The sequence below is a fragment of the Lampetra fluviatilis genome, chromosome 57, assembly GCF_964198595.1.
Source record: "Lampetra fluviatilis chromosome 57, kcLamFluv1.1, whole genome shotgun sequence".
In the NCBI taxonomy this organism is placed as follows: Eukaryota; Metazoa; Chordata; class Hyperoartia; order Petromyzontiformes; family Petromyzontidae; genus Lampetra; species Lampetra fluviatilis.
The window spans coordinates 2,010,792-2,034,433 of record NC_136331.1 but is presented as its reverse complement, the minus strand read 5'-3'; the positions used below and the strand labels follow the sequence as shown (position 1 = coordinate 2,034,433).

The window sequence follows — 23,642 nt, the reverse complement described above, 5'->3', positions numbered from 1 at the left end:
GAGGGTGGTGGTGAGGGTGAGTGTGAGGGTGGTGAGGGTGAGTGTGTGAGTGAGCGAGGTGGTGAGTGTGAGGGTGGTGAGGGTGAGGGTGGTGAGGGTGAGTGTGTGAGTGAGCGAGGTGGTGAGTGTGAGGGTGGTGAGGGTGAGGGTGGTGAGGGTGAGTGTGTGAGTGAGTGAGGTGGTGAGGGTGGTGAGGGTGAGTGTGAGGGTGGTGAGTGTGGTGAGTGTGGTGAGGGTGGTGAGGGTGAGTGTGGTGAGGGTGGTGAGGGTGAGTGTGAGGGTGGTGAGGGTAAGTGTGGGGGTGGTGAGTGTGGTGAGTGTGGTGAGGGTGGTGAGGGTGAGGGTGGTGAGGGTGAGTGTGAGAAGGGTTGGCGCGCGGTAATTTGAGCCGAGAACAGGAAACCTCTCAGAGAGGGGGGGGGGGGTAGCGGGGGGTGGCGGGGGGGAGAGGGAGGTGAGGGAGGGTGAGGGGAGATGGTGGTGAGGGGAAACGGTGGTGAGGGGGGGTCTGAGATTCGTGTCACTCCGCTGCCTCACCCAGGAGACCCGCAGTGAGTCTCAGGACTCACTGAAGATCTCTTTAGGAAGGTCTTGCCCACACATTGGGACGCTGTCGCCTTTGATTGTTGAGCACCGTGGATGCGGTGGTTTCATCTTTAGAGGTGAGGGGTGAGGGGAGGGAGACGGGGTGGGGAGAGAGGGGGGTGAGTGGAGGGAGGGAGAGTGGGGTGAGTGGAGGGAGGGAAAGTGGGGTGAGTGGAGAGAGGGAGCGTGGGGTGAGTGGAGGGAGAGAGAGTGGGGTGAGTGGAGGGAAAGAGAGTGGGGTGAGTGGAGGGAGGGAGAGTAGGGTGAGTGGAGGGAGAGAGAGTGGGGTGAGTGGAGGGAGGGAGAGTAGGGTGAGTGGAGGGAGAGAGAGTGGGGTGAGTGGAGGGAGAGAGAGTGGGGTGAGTGGAGGGAGAGAGAGTGGGGTGAGTGGAGGGAGAGAGAGTGGGGTGAGTGGAGGGAGGGAGAGTAGGGTGAGTGGAGGGAGAGAGAGTGGGGTGAGTGGAGGGAGAGAGAGTGGGGTGAGTGGAGGGAAATTCTCGCTCACGGTCACCACCAGTGACAATTATGTAAATCGGCCGTGGGTCTCCCTCTAGGTCGATTCAGCCTCAAATGGGTGCTTGGTGCGGTGTGTAAGAGACAAAAAACATCGCCACTGGGGAGACAAAGGCGGTCGAGTGTGGTGCTGGCCACCAACCGCCCCTCGTCTGCCACTCGATGACGGAACTTGTCCCGACAGTCTACTAGAGGCTATACTGGGGGTGGGCGTCTTTGTCTTGTCGAAGAAAGAGAAAGAGACACTGGGAGACAGATGTGGCAGAAAGTGCACAGTGGAGAGAAGCACAGGGATGGAGTCAGTCTCAGGGAGAGACAGGGATGGAGTCAGCCTCAGGGAGAGACAGGGATGGAGTCAGCCTCAGGGAGAGAGACAGGGGTGGAGTCAGCCTCAGGGAGAGAAGGGGATGGAGTCACCCTCAGGGAGAGACAGGGATGGAGTCAGCCTCAGGGAGAGACAGGGATGGAGTCAGCCTCAAGGAGAGAGACAGGGATGGAGTCAGCCTCAGGGAGAGACGGGGATGGAGTCACCCTCAGGGAGAGACAGGGATGGAGTCAGCCTCAGGGAGAGACAGGGATGGAGTCAGCCTCAGGGAGAGACAGGGATGGAGTCAGCCTCAGGGAGAGACAGGGATGCAGTCAGCCTCAGGGAGAGACAGGGATGGAGTCAGCCTCAGGGAGAGACAGGGATGGAGTCAGTCTCAGGGAGAGACAGGGATGGAGTCAGCCTCAGAGAGAGACGGGGATGGAGTCAGTCTCAGGGAGAGACAGGGGTGGAGTCAGCCTCAGAGAGAGACAGGGATGCAGTCAGCCTCAGGGAGAGACAGGGATGGAGTCAACCTCAGTGAGAGACAGGGATGCAGTCAGCCTCAGTGAGAGACAGGGATGCAGTCAGCCTCAGGGAGAGACAGGGATGGAGTCAGCCTCAGAGAGAGACGGGGATGGAGTCAGTCTCAGGGAGAGACAGGGGTGGAGTCAGCCTCAGAGAGACAGGGATGGAGTCAGCCTCAGGGAGAGACAGGGATGGAGTCAGCCTCAGGGAGAGACAGGGATGGAGTCAGCCTCAGGGAGAGACAGGGATGGAGTCAGCCTCAGAGAGAGACAGGGATGGAGTCAGTCTCAGGGAGAGACAGTGATGGAGTCAGCCTCAGGGAGAGAGACAGGGATGGAGTCAGCCTCAGGGAGAGACGGGGATAGAGTCAGCCTCAGGGAGAGAGACAGTGATGGAGTCAGCCTCAGAGAGAGACAGGGATGGAGTCAGCCTCAGGGAGAGACAGGGATGGAGTCAGCCTCAGAGAGAGACGGGGATGGAGTCAGCCTCAGGGAGAGACAGGAATGGAGTCAGCCTCAGAGAGAGACAGGGATGGAGTCAGCCTCAGAGAGAGAGACAGGGATGGAGTCAGCCTCAGAGAGAGAGACAGGGATGGAGTCAGCCTCAGAGAGAGACAGGGATGGAGTCAGCCTCAGGGAGAGACAGGGATGGAGTCGGCCTCAGAGAGAGAGACAGGGATGGAGTCAGCCTCAGGGAGAGACAGGGATGGAGTCAGCCTCAGGGAGAGAGACAGGGATGGAGTCAGCCTCAGGGAGAGACAGGGATGGAGTCGGCCTCAGAGAGAGAGACAGGGATGGAGTCAGCCTCAGAGAGAGACAGGGATGGAGTCAGCCTCAGGGAGAGACAGGGAGTCAGCCTCAGGGAGAGACAGGGATGGAGTCAGCCTCAGGGAGAGACAGGGATGGAGTCAGCCTCAGGAAGAGACAGGGATGGAGTCAGCCTCAGAGAGAGACAGGGATGGAGTCAGCCTCAGAGAGAGACAGGGATGGAGTCAGCCTCAGAGAGAGACAAGGATGGAGTCAGCCTCAGGGAGAGACAGGGATGGAGTCAGCCTCAGGGAGAGACAGAGATGGAGTCAGCCTCAGGGAGAGACAGGGATGGAGTCTGTCTCAGAGAGAGACAGGGATGGAGTCAGCCTCAGGGAGAGACAGGGATGGAGTCAGCCTCAGGGAGATACAGAGATGGAGTCAGCCTCAGGGAGAGACAGGGATGGAGTCAGCCTCAGGGAGAGACAGGGATGGAGTCAGCCTCAGGGAGAGACAGGGATGGAGTCAGCCTCAGGGAGAGACAGGGATGGAGTCAGCCTCAGGGAGAGACAGGGATGGAGTCAGCCTCAGGGAGAGACAGGAATAGAGTCAGCCTCAGGGAGAGACAGAGATGGAGTCAGCCTCAGGGAGAGACAGGGATGGAGTCAGCCTCAGGGAGAGACAGGGATGGAGTCAGTCTCAGAGAGAGACAGGGATGGAGTCAGCCTCAGAGAGAGACAGGGATGGAGTCAGCCTCAGGGAGAGACAGGGATGGAGTCAGCCTCAGGGAGAGACAGGGATGGAGTCAACCTCAGGGAGAGACAGGGATGGAGTCAGCCTCAGGGAGAGACAGGGATGGAGTCAGCCTCAGGGAGAGACAGGGATGCAGTCAGCCTCAGGGAGAGACAGGGATGGAGTCAGCCTCAGGGAGAGACAGGGATGGAGTCAGTCTCAGGGAGAGACAGGGATGGAGTCAGCCTCAGAGAGAGACGGGGATGGAGTCAGTCTCAGGGAGAGACAGGGGTGGAGTCAGCCTCAGAGAGAGACAGGGATGCAGTCAGCCTCAGGGAGAGACAGGGATGGAGTCAACCTCAGTGAGAGACAGGGATGCAGTCAGCCTCAGTGAGAGACAGGGATGCAGTCAGCCTCAGGGAGAGACAGGGATGGAGTCAGCCTCAGAGAGAGACGGGGATGGAGTCAGTCTCAGGGAGAGACAGGGGTGGAGTCAGCCTCAGAGAGACAGGGATGGAGTCAGCCTCAGGGAGAGACAGGGATGGAGTCAGCCTCAGGGAGAGACAGGGATGGAGTCAGCCTCAGGGAGAGACAGGGATGGAGTCAGCCTCAGAGAGAGACAGGGATGGAGTCAGTCTCAGGGAGAGACAGTGATGGAGTCAGCCTCAGGGAGAGAGACAGGGATGGAGTCAGCCTCAGGGAGAGACGGGGATAGAGTCAGCCTCAGGGAGAGAGACAGTGATGGAGTCAGCCTCAGAGAGAGACAGGGATGGAGTCAGCCTCAGGGAGAGACAGGGATGGAGTCAGCCTCAGAGAGAGACGGGGATGGAGTCAGCCTCAGGGAGAGACAGGGATGGAGTCAGCCTCAGAGAGAGACAGGGATGGAGTCAGCCTCAGAGAGAGAGACAGGGATGGAGTCAGCCTCAGAGAGAGAGACAGGGATGGAGTCAGCCTCAGAGAGAGACAGGGATGGAGTCAGCCTCAGGGAGAGACAGGGATGGAGTCGGCCTCAGAGAGAGAGACAGGGATGGAGTCAGCCTCAGGGAGAGACAGGGATGGAGTCAGCCTCAGGGAGAGAGACAGGGATGGAGTCAGCCTCAGGGAGAGACAGGGATGGAGTCGGCCTCAGAGAGAGAGACAGGGATGGAGTCAGCCTCAGAGAGAGACAGGGATGGAGTCAGCCTCAGGGAGAGACAGGGAGTCAGCCTCAGGGAGAGACAGGGATGGAGTCAGCCTCAGGGAGAGACAGGGATGGAGTCAGCCTCAGGAAGAGACAGGGATGGAGTCAGCCTCAGAGAGAGACAGGGATGGAGTCAGCCTCAGAGAGAGACAGGGATGGAGTCAGCCTCAGAGAGAGACAAGGATGGAGTCAGCCTCAGGGAGAGACAGGGATGGAGTCAGCCTCAGGGAGAGACAGAGATGGAGTCAGCCTCAGGGAGAGACAGGGATGGAGTCTGTCTCAGAGAGAGACAGGGATGGAGTCAGCCTCAGGGAGAGACAGGGATGGAGTCAGCCTCAGGGAGAGACAGAGATGGAGTCAGCCTCAGGGAGAGACAGGGATGGAGTCAGCCTCAGGGAGAGACAGGGATGGAGTCAGCCTCAGGGAGAGACAGGGATGGAGTCAGCCTCAGGGAGAGACAGGGATGGAGTCAGCCTCAGGGAGAGACAGGGATGGAGTCAGCCTCAGGGAGAGACAGGAATAGAGTCAGCCTCAGGGAGAGACAGAGATGGAGTCAGCCTCAGGGAGAGACAGGGATGGAGTCAGTCTCAGAGAGAGACAGGGATGGAGTCAGCCTCAGAGAGAGACAGGGATGGAGTCAGCCTCAGGGAGAGACAGGGATGGAGTCAGCCTCAGGGAGAGACAGGGATGGAGTCAACCTCAGGGAGAGACAGGGATGGAGTCAGCCTCAGGGAGAGACAGGGATGGAGTCAGCCTCAGGGAGAGACAGGGATGCAGTCAGCCTCAGGGAGAGACAGGGATGGAGTCAGCCTCAGGGAGAGACAGGGATGGAGTCAGTCTCAGGGAGAGACAGGGATGGAGTCAGCCTCAGAGAGAGACGGGGATGGAGTCAGTCTCAGGGAGAGACAGGGGTGGAGTCAGCCTCAGAGAGAGACAGGGATGCAGTCAGCCTCAGGGAGAGACAGGGATGGAGTCAACCTCAGTGAGAGACAGGGATGCAGTCAGCCTCAGTGAGAGACAGGGATGGAGTCAGCCTCAGAGAGAGACGGGGATGGAGTCAGTCTCAGGGAGAGACAGGGGTGGAGTCAGCCTCAGAGAGACAGGGATGGAGTCAGCCTCAAAGAGAGACAGGGATGGAGTCAGCCTCAGAGAGACAGGGATGGAGTCAGCCTCAGGGAGAGAGACGGGGATGGAGTCAGCCTCAGAGAGACAGGGATGGAGTCAGCCTCAGAGAGAGACAGGGATGGAGTCAGCCTCAGGGAGAGACGGGGATGGAGTCAGCCTCAGAGAGAGAAAGGGATGGAGTCAGCCTCAGAGAGACAGGGATGGAGTCAGCCTCAGAGAGAGACAGGGATGGAGTCATCCTCAGGGAGAGAGACGGGGGTGGAGTCAGCCTCAGAGAGAGAGACAGGGAGTCAGCCTCAGGGAGAGACAGGGATGGAGTCAGCCTCAGGGAGAGACAGGGATGGAGTCAGCCTCAGGGAGAGAGACGGGGATGGAGTCAGCCTCAGAGAGAGACAGGGATGGAGTCAGCCTCAGAGAGAGACAGGGAGTAAGAGAGACACCGACATCGAGACAGACAAAGGGAGTAAGAGACAGAGACAGACTGAACGAGAGAGACACGGGGAGAGAGACAGAGAGACACAAACTGAACGAGAGAGACACGGGGAGAGAGACAGAGAGACACAGACTGAACGAGAGAGACACAGACTGAACGAGAAAGACACGGGGAGAGAGACAGAGAGACACAGACTGAACGAGAGAGACACAGACTGAACGAGAGAGACACGGGGTAGAGAGACAGAGAGACACAGGCTGAACGAGAGAGACACAGACATAGAGAGACAGGGAGTCAGAGAGAGAGAGAGACAGACTGAACGAGAGATACACAGACATAGAGAGACAGAAAGACACAGACTGAATGAGAGAGACACGTGTAGAAAGACAGAGAGACACGGACTGAACGAGAGAGACACAGACTGAACGAGAGAGACACAGACATAGAGAGACAGAGAGACACAGACTGAACGAGAGAGACAGTCTGAACGAGAGAGACACGGGGTAGAGAGACAGAGAGACACAGACTGAACGAGAAATACACAGACATAGAGAGACAGGGAGTCAGAGAGAGAGACAGACTGAACGAGAGACACACAGACATAGAGAGACAGAGAGATACAGACTGAACGAGAGAGACACAGACTGAACGAGAGAGACACGGGGTAGAGAGACAGAGAGACACAGACTGAACGAGAGAGACACAGACATAGAGAGATAGGGAGTCAGAGAGAGAGAGACAGACTGAACGAGAGAGACACAGACGTAGAGAGACAGAGAGACACAGACTGAACGAGAGAGACACAGACATAGAGAGACAGAGAGACACAGACTGAACGAGAGAGACACAGACATAGAGAGACACAGAGACACAGACTGAACGAGAGAGACACGGGGTAGAGAGAGATAGAGACACAGACTGAACGACAGAGACACGGGGTAGAGAAAGACACAGACATAGAGAGACACAGAGTGTAACAGAGACAGAGAGGGAGCAGGAGAGTGCGTGGTGGTGGTGGAGGAGGAGGAGGAGAGGGAGGGAGGGAGGCAGGCAGGGAGGGTGACCCCTTCCGCCCCCCCCGTGGCCAGCCCATGCCCCCCGTTCGGCAGAGAGGGAGTAAGGCGAGAGGCTGTGCAGGAATGCCGGATCGGGTTTCTGCCAAACAATCCCATTAATCCGCGCGGGACACGCGATCCGAGCCTCCAGCAGTGTACATCGCAGCAGCAGCAGCAGCAGCACACAGACATATACACTCATATACATACTCATACACACACAGTCATATACATACTCATATACACACACTCATATACACATATACACACACTCATACACGCACACAGACATATACACACTCATATACACATACACACACAGTCATATACATAATCATATACACACACTCATATACACATATACACACACTCATACACGCACACAGACATATACACACTCATATACACATACACACACAGTCATATACATACTCATATACACACACTCATATACACATATACATACACACACACACACTCATACACGCACACAGACATATACACACTCATATACACATACACACACAGACATATACACACACACACACACTCATATACATATACTCACACACTCATATATACACACACATATACTCACTCACCTACTCATCATGTTCACCAACTCACCAACTCATTCACCTACTCATCACGTTCACCAACTCACCCACCCACTCATCACGCTCACCCGCTCACCAACTCGCTCACCCACTCACCCACCCACTCATCACACTCACTCACCCACTCACTCACCAACTCACTCACCCACTGATCACACTCACCCGCTCACCAACTCACTCACAAACTCACTCACTCACTCACCCACTCACTCACCCACTCACCAACTCACTCACCCGCTCACCAACTTACTCACCCACTCACTCACCCACCCACCCAGTCACCCACTCATCACGCTCACCCACTCACCAACTCACTCACCCACTCACTCACTCACCAACTCACTCACCCACTCACTCACTCACCCACTCACTCACCCACCCACTCACCAACTCACTCACCCGTTCACCAACTCACTCACCCACCAACTCAGTCACTCACCCACTCACAAACTCGCTCACCCGCTCACCAACTCACTCACTCACTCACCCACTTACTCACTCACCAACTCACTCACCCACTCATCACCCACCCAATCAGTCACCGCACCGTGACCACCTCACTTCTCTCTCTCTGCTCCTTCCCTCGCACCGTTTCCACTCTGGAATTCCCCACCACCACCACCACCCACCACCACCCACCACCATCATCATCTCTTCCCCAAGCTCGCAAGTCGTGTTATTATTATTCTAAGAATATTATTACCCTCGGCTCAATTCTCAAATCAAGAGAACGTCTTAACAACGACCCCCGCAACAACAACAACCTCCTTCGTTATTCATCAAACAACTCCGTGCTGTTTGTTGCTAGCCGGTTGGCGCCCCATCTTACTGTGTTAAACATTATAAGGAATTAAAACAGAGAGAGATACAACTGCACTACAGTGGGATAGTGGCGGTGGTGCGGTGCGCGAGTCTGGCAGGCGGCGTTGTTTGGGGATGTAAATGGACACCCCGAAAGGCGATCGTCAGTGCGGGCGCTTTGCTACCTGATATGGTGGTGTCGCTGACGATTTGGCTCTGTGTGTGTATCTCTCTGTGTCTGTGTGTCTGTGTGTGTGTTTGTCTGTGTGTGTCTGTGTGTCTCTGTGTGTACGTGTCTCTGTGTGTGTCTGTCTGTGTGTGTGTCTCTGTATGTGTGTGTCTCTCTGTGTGTGTATGTGTCTCTCTGTGTGTGTATGTGTCTGTGTGTCTGTGTGTATGTTTGTCTGTGTGTGTGTGTCTGTGTGTGTATGTGTCTGTGTGTGTGTCTCTCTGTGTGTGTATGTGTCTGTGTGTCTGTGTGTGTCTGTGTGTGTCTGTGTGTGTCTCTCTGTGTGTGTATGTGTCTGTGTGTGTGTTTGTCTGTGTGTGTCTGTGTGTCTGTGTGTCTGTATGTGTGTGTGTGTCTGTGTGTGTATGTGTCTGTGTGTCTGTGTGTGTATGTGTCTGTGTGTATGTGTGTGTATGTGTCTGTGTGTGTGTCTGTGTGTGTATGTGTCTGTGTGTGTGTCTGTGTATATGTGTTTGTGTGTGTCTCTGTGTGTATGTGTCCTTGTGTCTGTGTGTGTATTTGTCTGTGTGTGTCTGTGTGTGTGTGTCTGTGTGTGTGTGTCTGTGTGTGTATGTGTCTGTGTGTGTGTTTGTCTGTGTATATGTGTCTGTGTGTGTCTCTGTGTGTATGTGTCTGTGTGTGTCTCTCTCTGTGTGTGTCTGTGTGTGTCTCTCTGTGTGTGTGTGTCTCTGTGTGTGTATCTCTGTGTGTGTATGTGTGTCTCTGTGTGTGTCTGTGTTTGCCTCTATGTGTGTGTCTCTGTGTGTGTATGTGTGTCTCTGTGTGTGTGTCTGTGTTTGCCTCTCTGTGTGTGTGTCTGTGTGTGTCTGTGTGTGTCTCTGTGTGTGTGTGTGTGTCTCTGTGTGTGTATGTGTGTCTCTGTGTGTGTCTGTGTTTGCCTCTATGTGTGTGTCTCTGTGTGTGTATGTGTGTCTCTGTGTGTGTGTCTGTGTTTGCCTCTCTGTGTGTGTGTCTGTGTGTGTCTGTGTGTGTCTCTGTGTGTGTGTGTCTCTCTGTGTGTGTGTATGTGTCTGTGTGTATATCTGTGTGTATATCTGTATGTGTATCTATGTATGTCTATCTGTGTATATATCTCTGTGTGTCTCTGTGTATGCGTAAATGTGTGTATGTGTGTGTTTGTGTGTATATCTGTGTGTGTATGTGTATATCTGTGTGTGTGTGTATCTGTGTGTGTATCCCTATTGGTAAACCATGTTACGTATGCCGATGATCTCGTGATTGCTGTTCACTCAGAGGAGGAGTTAGAGGCGCTGCTGCTGAAACTGGAGTGTGCCACTAAGAGGTGGGTCCTTACCATCAGCCCCATCAAATCTAAGCACCTGCCTGAGTATTTTGTGCCATCAAAAACTGCACCCCCTCAGCTCCCTATTGCTGATGGAGCTGTTGTGGAGAGTGGAGAGTTTCCCAATACCTGGGCAGTGTGCTTATTCCCAGCTCCGGTTTGACAGCAGAGGTCTCAACTTCGAATCAGACAGGCGGCATTATCTTTGCATTGGCTGCGTAACGCTGTGTGGAAGCTACCTGGTCTGTCGCTCAGCACGAAGCAATGGGTCTTCCAAGCCACAGTCATTCCCTCCCTTCTCTATGCTTGTGAAACTATGCTTACCTGGTTAATAACATCCTTCCATTGATTGCTCAATTTGTATCCATCTTCTCGGTTGAAGTCACGGCTATGTTTATATATCTGGATGGCTTCATGAACAAACCTTTGATAGTAGCCCGAAGGTTTGTAGAGTACCGTGGCTGACCATTGTTATAACGCTGTTGGCTCGCATAATATTGTTTTTTACGAGACCAAGGCATCCGCGTTGATGTGGCGAAACCCCTTGCCCCTGGACCACATCCTAAGACAATTCCTGCAGGCGCTCAATCCATTTGGCCATCTGGCCTGAAAGATGTTCAATGCACATTGAAGACTACACCGCATGGTCGGTCCTCACCACAAATCGCCGACCAAATAAGTAAGAGCGGAATTGACCGACGAAATGTACAACTGCTGGGAGCTCCGGGAACGTGACGCAGTACCGCTGTTCAGCCGGCGATGGCACCCAGCTGCCACAGGCGATCACGACTTCCTGGTCAGACATGCCCCCAATCCACACATCGCTGGCCTCCATGTCCAATAAGAGAGGCAATGAAAAATCAGGGTAAGTCAGCGACGGAACATCTGTTAAAAAACTTCCTTAAGGCCAAATCCTCCTCAGGACCCCAGGTAAACTTCTGACCCTCGGCAATAAGCGCATGGAGTGGCTTCGCAATGGTGGCAAAATCTTGTACAAAGCGACGATAGTATGCCACAAATCCAACAGACCTCCGAACACGAGACATTGCGAACATAGCGAGTCTTGTCAGAGTCTGTAACAACCCCTGCCGCGCTGACGTGCTCCGAATATTTGACAGAGGACTACGCTTGGTGACATTTGGATGGTTTGAGCTTCAGGCGCACCCCCTGAAAGTGAAAAAACCAGTGCCAACCGCTGTAAATGTTCCTCAAAAGAGCGACCAAAGACGATGACGTCGTCAAAGTAAATCAAACAGACGTCCATTGAAGACCTGTCAGGACCAACTCCATCAACCGTTGAATAGTAGCTAGCGCTGTCCGTAGACCCATCAGCAAACAGTTGAAATGGAAGAGGCTTTGAGGTGTTCTGAAGGCGGTTCTGTGCCGGGAGTCGTCGTCGAAAGGCAGCTGCCAGAATCTTGACAATAAATTCTGGAAACGAATTTGGCTCCCACCAACGCATCCAAAGAATCATCAACTCGTGGCAACGGATGGTTATCTGCCAAGGTAACCTTATTTAACCGGCAAAAATCAACGCAGAAGGGTGAAATAAACTCCGCTTGTGGCATCTCATCTATTGCTTTGTGTACAAGCCTTCTCCGCCGGCCCCATGCGGTATGAGTTCTGACGGATTGGTGAAGCATCCCCCATTTCAATGTGGTGCGACATTATACCGTCCATCCCGAGTCGTAAGCGCCTTTGCTAAAAACCCCTTCAAACCTCTGTAGCAGCACCAGAGGTCGCAACCGGGTACCCGATACCCGTACCCTACCCGATACCCGGCTACCCGTACCCGGCCAGGTACGGGTACGGGTACCCGTTTGCGACCCTGGTGCGGCCGGGTACGGGTGTAGAGGAGTAGAGGAGAGTGGTGGCGGCGTGTGCGCTGTCCGGTGCGATGACATCACGGGACGTGGGGTCGCACGCGCTGGGCAGTGCACGTGACGTCACGCCTCCTAGGGTATTTAAGGGATACCCCGTGACGTAAGCGGGGTCACTATAGGAACGGGGATAGTAAACAGGGTGAAGAGGGAACCAAGGATAGTGAGAGGGATCGAGTAGTGAGTCTGGGGAGAAGCCGGTGGTAGCCGTAGAGGTGCTTCTCTCTCCAGTCGGTGGAGTCGGCAGACTCCACGATCCGACACGAGAGAGAGAGACCGGAGCTAGCCGACAGGGACCCGAACTCAGAGTAGGACCCCTAGCCCCTGGGAGTTGTGTACCCTGTGTAGTATGGATAAGTGTTAATAACCCTGGCGGAAGCCCCTAACTTACCTCCGTCTCCGAGTACGTCCGTCGGAACTACTCAACACGGGTACGGGTAGGCCGTGAGTCACTGGTGAGTAACTGTTTGTCACTTATTTCCCAACGTCTTGTCTCTTCTCACAATTCAAGTTCCTAGAATCAACCCACCCACGCCTGCAACATGGCTTCATCCCAGAGGTCGCAATCAGGTACCCGATACCCGTACCCTACCCGTACCCGGCCGGGTACGGGTAGGGTACGGGTACGGCCGGGTACGGGTAAGGAATCAAAACCTGTTTGCGACCTCTGTAGCAGCACCCAGAATCCCTGCCTCTCCATGCTCTCTCCCCGTGTCTCCCGCTCTTTCTCTCGACCCACTCACTTTCTTCCCGCTCTTTCCTTCTCCTCCAATCATGTTCCCCCGGTTAGGGACCGTCCCTAGCGCGCGTCATAGGGTCAGCGGCTCGTCCTCCAATGGGAGAGCCGCGATGCTCTGACGTCAGCTACGTGTGCTGCTTCCATAGCACATCTGCCTCTAGTATCCTGCACACGTGTTTACACGCAAGGATGAACACACGTTTATATGTACACGCATGTTTACAAGCAAACACGTGCACACATTTATCTTATTTGATACCTGCGTCATCTGGTCCAACCCATGTGAGCCTAGGCTCTAAGGAAAGCTGTCTCGGGTGTAGACCAATCAACTTCAAGGACAGTGCATATATTATCAGAGTTATGTTTTTTGTTTGCATTATGGCTGCAGGTATTGTGGTCTATGCAAACATGACTCCTTGTAAAAAAGGTGTCAGTTTTGTTGCCAGATAGAAGGGTAAAAACCAATTATCACGTGCACACGTGTTTACACGCAGGCGCGTGTTAACAGACACGTAAACAGGTACACACGCACACACACAGAATGAAACACAGGCGCAAGGTACAGAGAAGTTTGTTTTTATTGTGCATCTTATTTACAACACATCAGTATAAGAACTATTTTGGCAAATAATGAGTGGAAGAATACAAAAAAAATATATAAAAAGCTGATTATGTGCAATACAGGCCCCTATATATATTAACTCTCTCCCACTACTGTACTCTACAATACAGTGCGCCACTGTACATTGACAGTGCCGTACAGTACGCACTGTGCAATACTGTACTGTGGTGGCCGCCATTTTTAAATGGACGGTGCGATCGTGACAGAAGCGATGTTTACAACACTGTACAGGCTTTGTAAATCATAATACAACTCGGGATTTCAATCGTGATTGAAGCTTTCGTGACGGCGGGAATCCATATCCTTTGGTTGTTTCGGTAAAGTCATCACGTAGGTAGAGAAATCAAATAAATCACGTTTCGGGCGCGACACAAGCGGCCGCCATTACCCACGTGACTTTCCCACCTGATGATGGACGCTTGTGTTGTGCCCGAAACGTCGTCATTTATCTTATTTGATATCTACGTGGTGACTTTACCGAAAGAACCAAAGAGTATGACTCTTAATGTGTGTGTGTGTCCAGAGGGGATGACACACTATGCTGGAGATGGGAATACAATGTGTAGCCAGGCGACGTTTCAAGCAATGGACCTTCTGCACAGCACATGGGGGGCTGGGGTAGGGGGTTGGAGGCGCCTTCACCCAGCAATGGATAACAAATTGTGCCATGAGGAAGGGTCGTTGCCTGAAACGTCGCCTCCCTTTCAATTGCGTTGCTGGCAGTCCCTCAACGCTCTCGAAGAAAACTCGGCACATTTGTCAGTACAAAGACAAAGATCCCCCGTATAGCCTTAACAGACTGTTGGGGCAAGTGCTGTTAGCGAGCACTTATGAAGGCCGGCACAGCACACGAGGGGGTGGGGGTTGGTCAGCACCACGCCCGGCCGCCTTTGTCTCCCCAATGGTGATGGTTAATACACACCGCACCGGCCAACACAAGTGACGATTACCTGAACTGGTGCTGGGCTACCCCTAGGTCGACTCAGCCTTTGTCTCCCCAGTGGCGATGTTCGCACACCGCACCAGGTACTCATTTGAGGCTGAGTCGACCTAGGGGAGGCCGGGTTCGCAGCGCAACGTAGCGCTAACCGCTGCACCACCGCTCTGTGTGTGGTTTGGCCTTTTAAAAATGAAATTATAAAAAAAATATCTATAACGGGGCCAATGACCCTCCTCCATTGTGGGCACGGCCTTCATCCAGCGGTGGATTACAACTGGCGTGGAGCTGAGTGTGTGTGTGTGAGCGTGTGTGTATGTGTGTGTGTATGTGTGTGTATGCGTGTATGTGCGTGTGTGAGTGTGAGTGCGTGTGCGAGTGTGTGAATTGTTGTTGTGTGTGTGCGTATATCCCCGGCAAGGGATTCTATCATTTTAAATCACCGAAGGCGCTGCGAGGTGGTGTTTGGGGTGGGTGGGTGGTGGTGCTGGTGGTGGTGTTTGGAGTGGGTGGTGGTGCTGGTGGTGGTGTTTGGAGTGGGTGGTGGTGGTGGTGGTGTTTGGAGTGGATGGTGGTGCTGGTGGTGGTGTTTGGGGTGGGTGGTGGTGCTGGTGGTGGTGTTTGGAGTGGATGGTGGTGGTGTTTGGGGTGGGTGGTGGTGCTGGTGGTGGTGTTTGGAGTGGGTGGTGGTGCTGGTGGTGGTGTTTGGAGTGGGTGGTGGTGCTGGTGGTGGTGCTGGTGGTGGTGCTGGTGGTGTTAACCCAATCTGACGGTCATTTCACGACCCCACATCACCACAGATGAATGGGCTGTGATCGTTTGGCAAATCTCAACACTTCGTGAAACGGAGAGTAGGGGAGGGGAGGGAGGTTAGGGAGGAGATGGGATGGAGGTAGGGAGGGGAGAGTGGGGGGAGGGTAAGAAGGGAGGGAGCTGAAAAGAAAGGAGATTTTGACATCAAGCAGGAAAGGTTCGACTCCCGTGCCGTCACCTGCGCTGAGTCTCAAGGGTACCCCCCTCTTGGACAGGAGGGGGGTCCCTTACCAGGTTCTATTGTGGATGTAGTTAATATGTTAACTTCCTTTGCACCCTACGCAAGCCGGTGATGTTGTCCGGGCGATGCTGCTGCTGCTGCTGCCGTGTAACCCTGAAAGGCAATTTTTGGGGATGTTTCGAAGCCGCACTGGTGACACGGCACGTTTGATTGTAGTTCTGTGTGTTTAGGTTTAGGGGTGAAACCCGGAGAAGTTGGAGGAAACCCAAGCAGAACACGAGGGGAGAGAACTCACTAAGTCCACACGCTCAGAAAAACAAAGAAGTGCTGTTAGCGAGCATCGCCGATGAAGACCGGCATTGTGGCACACGAGGGGGTGGGTGGCTACCACCACGCCCGGCCGCCTTTGTCTCCCCAGTGACGATGCTTACACACCGCACCAGGTACTAGTTTGAGGCCGAGTCGACCTAGGGGAGGCCCAGGACCGGTTCACATCATCATCAGCGTGTTGGTGAGTGCGTGATCCACGTCATAACGGCGAGTGCGTCGTAACGGTGCGTCGTAACGGTGAGTGTGTTATAACGACGAGTGCGTTGTAACGACGAGTGCGTTATAACGACGAGTGCGTTGTAACGGTGAGTGCGTGATCCACGTCATAACGGTGAGTGCGTTATAACGATGAGTGCATCGTAACGGTGAGTGTTATAACGGCGAGTGCGTTATAACGGCACCGTGTGAAAAGTGTCCCCTGCCGGAAGCAGCGCTAACGTGGCGCCGTACGTTCAAGTAGCGGACTTGGAACCGGCAACACGCCAACGAGGGAACTTTGGCCTACTCTTCCACGCTGAGGAAAGAGGCGGGAGCTACCCGCACACCACCCCCGCCAGGGCTACACCCTTGCCCACTGGGACAAGGCAGACACGTTTACCGCGGTAGTTTTGCGTAGCGGTGAATCTTTGCTCGCCGCGGTTCGACGGGATTAACGGCGCGTGCTGAAGACGCGTAAATTCAATATCCTGACGCCCGCCGGGATTCACTCCTGGCTGCTACTCACTCGATGTGCAGGTCGGTGCAGTTCCTATTTGGCTTGCGATCAAATCGCATGGTGAATTGATTGTGAATCTCACGGTGAGGTGATTGTGAATCTCACGGTGAGGCGATCAAATCGCAAGGTGAGGTGATTATGAATATCACGGTGAGGCGATTGTGAATCTGATGGTGAGGTGATTGTGAATCTCACAGTTGAGGTGATTGTGAATCTGATGGTGAGGTGATTGTGAGTATCACGGTTGAGGCGATTGTGAATCTGATGGTGAGGCGATTGTGAATCTCACGGTTGAGGTGATTGTGAATCTCACGGTTGAGGTGATTGTGAATCTCACGGTTGAGATGATTGTGAATATCACGGTGAGGTGATTGTGAATATCACGGTGAGGTGATTGTGAATATGACGGTTGAGGTGATTGTGAATCTCACGTTGAGGTGATTGTGAATCTCACGGTTGAGATGATTGTGAATCTCACGGTGAGTTGACTGCAAATCTCGCCGGCCCCATGGCGCCACATTGCGGTGAACCTCACCGGCACCAGGGTGCCCCCCCCCCCCCCCCCCGATGGCTCCCGTCGGTGCCGCCATCTCACCGGGGCCGGCCCGGCGTCAGAGCCTCCCGGCTGTCGTCGCTTTGATCTTCGCCGCCGCAACCGCCGCTCGTGTCCCCGGCCACGGCCAGTGGCGCCGCTAGCGCCGCCGCCGCCGCCAGATGCGGCTAAAACCCTCGCGAGGTCGTGACCCCGGCCGACTGGCTGGGGAGCTATCGGAGAGCGCCGGCGCCGCCCCTAGCGCAGTCGGCACACGTCAACTCGGCGGCGGCGGGCCGTGTCGGCGCTGCCGTGCCGGCGCCGCTGTTCGGGAAGACGGCCTTCTCCGCCGATGTCCTCTCGCTAGCGCCGCCGCCGCCACCGCCGCCGCCGCCGGCGCCACGACCTATTGCCGGTGCCGCGCCGACGGCGCAATCGTGGCGACCCTCGGCGCAGACGTAGCCGCCGTTTGTCGGGCGGGAGGTCAACTTGTGGAGGAGGGGGAGGTCCACGACGGGCAGCGGCTCGGCGCGCCGGGCAGCGCCGGCGACATCGGCAGTGACATTGGCGCCGCCGGCGTCGACGCCATCGCCCACGTCGCCACCCACGTCTGTGCCACTGACTCCAACGCCAAGACCAACTCCACCACTGACTCCACCACCAACTCCACCACCAATTCCACCATCAGCTTCACCACCAACTCCACCACCAAATTCACCACCAGATCCACCACCAACTCCACCACCAACTCCACCACCAGATCCACCACGATCAACAACTTCACTACCAGATCCACCACCAGCTCCACCACCAAATTCACCACCAAATCCACCACTAGATTCACCACCAACTCCACTACCAGATCCACCACCAACTCCACCACCAAATTCACCACCAGATCCACCACTAGATTCACCACCAACTCCACTACCAGATCCACCACCAACTCCACCACCAGATCCACCATCAGATCCACCACCAGATTCATCACCAACTTCACAACCAGATCCACCACCAGCTCCACCACCAAATTCACCACCAACTCTACCACCAGATTCACCACCAACTCCACCACCAACTCCACCACAAGTGCCACCACCAGCTTTGGCGTCTACATGGGCATCTCCGATGTCACCGTTGTCCCCGTGACCATCTGCAGCACCACCGCCGCCTCCACCACCTCCACCACCTCCACCACCTCCACCACCACCACCTCCACCACCTCCACCACCTCCACCACCTCCACCACCCTGCTGGGTCTTATCGGCGTCTTCGCCGTGAGCGGCAGCTCCGGCAACATCTTCACTCGCGTCCTCACCGCCACCATCACCACAAGCATCGGCAAAATCACCGCCACCACCACCATCACCTTCGCCACCGTGGTCGCTCGCACCATCAAGTTTGCTAGCGGCGAGATCAGCACCACCGCCACCGTCATCGTCGTTGCAAGCGACGTCACCGCCATCGTCACCGCCACCGCCATCGTCACCACCACCGCCACCGCCGCCAGCGTCACCGTCTCTCTTTGCGAGCGGCGTTCCTCCGTCCCTCTCCTCGTCGGCCACGCAAACCTCCGCCGCCTCCACCTTCACGCTGACGAGGGTCACCTCATCCTTCAAGCCACGTCCACCACCTCCACCTCCACCACCTCCACCACCAACACCTCCACCACCTCCGTTGACGAGGACATGAGCGCCGACGCCACCGCCGTCACTGCCCCCGTAGCGACCCCAGCCGCCGACGCCGATAGGCACGGGCACCGGGATGGGGATGGGGATGGGGATCGGCACGGGCACCAGCACCGGGTACGGCACCAGCAGCGTGGGCGGAGGCACCAGCGGAGCCAGCGGAGGGACCATCATGAACTGATGCTGCTGCTGCTGCCCTCCGTGCAGGTATGGGGGCATCTGCTGCTGCTGATGCTGCTGATGCTGCTGATGCTGCTGCTGCTGATGATGATGCTGCTGCTGCTGATGATGCTGCTGCTGCTGATGCTGCTGCTGCTGCGGCAGCTGAGCCTGCGGGAAGATGGGCATGGCAAACCGCGCCGGCTGGTTCACCAAGTACGCCGTGTTTAGCGCCCCCGGCTGCAAGTTCTGCGGTGTCATCTGCTGGTGCTGCTGCTGGAGGTGCTGCTGCTGCTGGTGGTGCCGGTTGTTGTTGTTGTGCTGCTGCTGGTGCTGCTGCTGGTGCGGCTGCTGCTGCCCGCCGATCTCAACCTTCCCAGCGACCGGGGTGAGCAGGAGGAGGCACGGAGACTTCTTGGCCGCATCGCGCTGCTGGTGCAGTGGCGCCGCCCCGTCAGCGCGCCGCCTCTCCGCGCCGCCTCTCCGCGCGTCCAGCGGCGCCGGCGGCGGCGGTAGCCGCGGCCGCAGCCCCCGCGGCGGCGCCGGCGGTCCCGGCGGCGGAGGGGGCGGCGGCGGAGACTCGTCCCGTTTGATGGGCGCCAGCGCCGTCGTCCCCGCCGTCCTGGCCGACTTCGACTCCTGCCGGTGCCGGCGCTCGTCCGGCGACGATCGCGGCGACGGCTCGGCCAGCTCCCCGGGGCCGCACGTCGCCGGCGCCGCCGCGTCCCCCCCCCCACGCCCCCCGGTGCCTCTGCGCCGGCGACGCCTGCGGACAAGCGCCGCCGTTCCCGATCTTGGCGGCGACGTTGCCGGCACCGACGTTAGAGCCGCCGCCGCCGCCGCTACTGCCGGGGCCGCTGCCGCCACCGCCGCCCTTGTCTCGGTCCGGCGTGGCAGAAGAGGGCGGCTTGTCGCCGTCGTTGGCGCCGCCGTCGGCCGGCGTGGAAGAGGAGGAGGAGGAGGAGGCGGCGTGCGGCGGCGCCGGGAGGTTGGCACGAGTCTCGGAGTAGAAGACGTCGATCTTGTAGCGGCCCAGGCACTTGTCGCTGCAGAAGCGCAGCCGGCGCTCGCCCTCGCCGAACCCCAGGTACTCGAGCGCCTGGCACGCCTGCTTGCACCAATCACACACCTGCGGGGGGGGGGAGGCGGGCGCCGTCAGTGAGGCTTGCGTGACAGCAGCGAAGGCGACAAGTGGTGCTGGTGGTGCTGGTGGTGGCGCTGGTGGTGGTGGTGATGGTGGTAGCGGTGCTGGTGGTGGTCCTGTTGCTGGTGGTGCTGGTGGTGCTGGTGGTGGTGGTGCTGGTGGTGGTGGTGGTGCTGGTGGTGCTGGTGGTGGTGGTGCTGGTGGTGGTGGTCCTGGTGCTGGTGGTAGTGGTGGTGCTGGTGGCGGTACTGGTGGTGCTGGTGGTGGCGGTGCTGGTGGTGGTGGCGGTGCTAGTGGTGGTGGTGGCGGTGCTGGTGGTGGTGGTGCTGGTGGTGGTGGTGCTGCTGTTTGTGGTGGTGGTGCTGCTGGTGAAGGTGCTGGTGGTGCTGGTGGTGGTGCTGGTGGTGGTGGCAGTGCTGGTGGCGGTGGTGGTGGTCATAGTGCTGGTGGTGTTGCTGGCAGTGCTGCTACTGGTGCTGCTAGTGCTGGTAGTGGTGGTAGTGCTGCTGGCGCTGGTAGTGGTGGTGGTGCTGCTGGTAGTGGTGGTGGCGGTGTTGATGGTGTTGGTGGTAGTGGTGGTAGTCGTGGTGGTGCTGGCTGTGGTGGCAGTGGTGGTAGTGGTGCTGGTGGTGAAGGTGGTGGTGAAAGTGGTGGTGTTGGTGATAGTGCTGCTGGTGCTGCTGGTGCTGGTAGTGGTGGTAGTGCTGCTGGTGGTGGTGGTGCTGTTGGTGGTGGTAGCGGTGCTGGTGGTGGTGTTGCTGCTGGTAGTGCTGCTGGTAGTGGTGGTAGTGCTGCTGGTAGTGCTGCTACTGGTGCTGGTAATGCTGGTAGTGGTGGTGGTAGTGCTGCTGCTGCTGGCACCTTGTTGCGCTTGAAGTGTGCCCGCCGGCCCGCGCTGAAGCACTTGTCGCTGCAGAAGGCGCGGATCTCCCCCCCCATGGGCAGCGCGTAGCGGCGCTGCCCCACCTTCTGGCACCAGGAGCACGGCGCCTGCGGGCACGGCGCCACCCCCGCCTCCTCCTCTGCGCAGATGCCGCGGTGGCGAGATGTTAACTACCTCGCCTGGTATGCAGGAGGTCGTGGGTTAGATCCCGACCCTGATGAGATGTTAACTACCTGGCCTGGTACGCAGGAGGTCGCGGGTTCGATCCCAAGGCTGACGCCTGCTGCTGTATATTTGGAGTTTGCGTGTCTCTCTCTCTCATCATCACGGTGGCTGGGAGATGTTAACTACCTCGCCTGGTATACAGGAGGTCGTGGGTTCGATCCCGACCCTGACGCCTGCTGCTGTATATTTGGAGTTTGCGTGTCTCTCTCTCTCATCATTATCACGGTGGCTAGGAGATGTTAACTACCTCACCTGGTATACAGGAGGTCGTGGGTTCGATCCCGACTCTGACGTCTGCTGCTGTATATTTGGAGTTTGCGTGTCTCTCTCTCATCATCATCATCACGGTGGTTAGGAGATGTTAACTACCTCGTTTGGTCTACAGGAGGTTGTGGGTTCGATCCCGACCCTGACGCCTGCTGCTGTATATTTGGAGTTTGCCTGTCTCTCTCTCTCTCATCATCACGGTGGCTAGGAGATGTTAACTACCTCGCCTGGTACGCAGGAGGTCGCGGGTTCGATCCCGACCCTGACGCCTGCTGCTGTATATTTGGAGTTTGCGTGTCTCTCTCATCATCATCATCACGGTGGCTAGGAGATGTTAACTACCTCGCCTGGTGTACAGGAGGTCGTGGGTTTGATCCCGACCCTGACGCCTGATGACCACGGTCGTTTCTGAACAAGAGCTACATATCTCAGTAGGGGCCTTACCTGGTAAGAATAAAAAATTGTTTAAAAATATTGTTTAGTTTTAGATGCAGCCAGTGCCCTGTCGCGGCCTTGTCCAGACCACCGGCGCGACGGAACTGAAAGCGAGTGACCGTCTCGTCGACGGAAAGCGCAAGCGAGCGGACGCGGAGAGTCGAGCGTCGGTGCGGCGGTTTCCTCGCCGGCGCCATGGAGGAGCGAGTTCCCTTGCCGAGTTCGATCCCAACGCTCTCGACCGGTGACGGTTGACGGCGAATATTTGAGCTGGACGTGGGCCTCCTGCTAGGTCGACTCGACCTCAAATGAGTACCCGGTGCGATGTGTAAACATCAGTCCTGGGAAGACAAAGGCGGCCGGGTGCGGTTCGAGCCACACCGCCCTCTCGCGTGCTGTGCCGGCCTTCATTGGTGCTACTCGCCAACAGCACTTGCCCTGAGAGCCGATGAAGACTAGAGGGGGATCTTTGTCTTGTGTGTGAGCGTGAGAGTGAGGAGTGCGGCGTGTGAGACTGTGAAAGTACGGAGTGTGAGGGAGAGAGTGTGAGTGAGTGTGTGAGAGTGAGAGTGAGTGTGTGAGTGAGTGTGTGAGTGAGTGAGTGTGAGAGTGTGAGAGAGTGAGTGAGTGTGAGTGAGTGAGTTGGGAGTGCGTGTTTCCGAGTGTGAGTGCGTGTTAGCGAGTGTGAGAGAGTTTATGAGTGAGTGAGTTGTGAGTGCGTGTTTCTGAGTGAGTGTGAGTAACGGAGTGTGTGTTTCTGAGTGAGAGTGTGAGTGTGAGCGTGAGTGAGTGTGAGTGTGAGTAACGGAGTGTGTGTTTGCGAGAGTGGTCTCACCCCCAGTGGCGCTGTGGAGTTTGGGTGCCCTGGTGAGCGGCGACGCCGCTGGCGGTGCCAGGGGGGCGCTGAGGAGGGGCACCATCACGGGGATGGGCCCGGGCGCTACCTGGGGGATCACAGTAACCCCATTAACAACACCCGCTAACATACAACACCCGCTAACATACAACACCCACTAACATACAACACCCACTAACATACAACACCCACTAACATACAACACCCGCTAACATACAACACCCACTAACATACAACACCCACTAACATACAACACCCACTAACATACAACACCCACTAACATACAACACCCGCTAACATACAACACCCGCTAACATACAACACCCGCTAACATACAACACCCACTAACACACAACACCCACTAACATACAACACCCACTAACATACAACACCCACTAACATACAACACCCACTAACATACAACACCCACTAACATACAACACCCACTAACATACAACACCCGCTAACATACAACACCCGCTAACATACAACACCCGCTAACATACAACACCCACTAACATACAACACCCACTAACATACAACACCCACTAACATACAACACCCACTAACATACAACACCCACTAACATACAACACCCACTAACATACAACACCCACTAACATACAACACCCGCTAACATACAACACCCGCTAACATACAACACCCGCTAACATACAACACCCGCTAACATACAACACCCACTAACATACAACACCCACTAACATACAACACCCGCTAACATACAACACCCGCTAACATACAACACCCGCTAACATACAACACCCGCTAACACACAACACCCGCTAACATACAACACCCACTAACATACAACACCCACTAACATACAACACCCACTAACATACAACACCCGCTAACACACAACACCCACTAACATACAACACCCGCTAACACACAACACCCGCTAACATACAACACCCGCTAACATACAACACCCACTAACATACAACACCCACTAACATACAACACCCACTAACACACAACACCCGCTAACACACAACACCCACTAACACACAACACCCGCTAACATACAACACCCACTAACATACAACACCCACTAACATACA

The 23,642-nt window shown here is 55.9% G+C and overlaps 1 protein-coding gene across 1 annotated transcript in view; it reads right to left on the bottom strand.

Annotated features, from left to right (window-relative positions):
* Positions 1–17,133: 17,133 nt before the first annotated feature.
* LOC144950357 (uncharacterized) overlaps positions 17,134–23,642 on the bottom strand; it is a 31,638-nt gene continuing 25,129 nt past the window's right edge. Inside the window, exons 4-7 of the mRNA XM_078880472.1 lie at positions 22,537–22,645; positions 20,753–20,911; positions 18,036–19,876; positions 17,134–17,510 (exon numbers count right to left, since the gene is read on the bottom strand). Of these exons, the coding sequence (XP_078736598.1) occupies positions 17,134–17,510; positions 18,036–19,876; positions 20,753–20,911; positions 22,537–22,645 (2,486 nt within the window). The remainder of the gene's footprint in view (positions 17,511–18,035; positions 19,877–20,752; positions 20,912–22,536; positions 22,646–23,642) is intronic.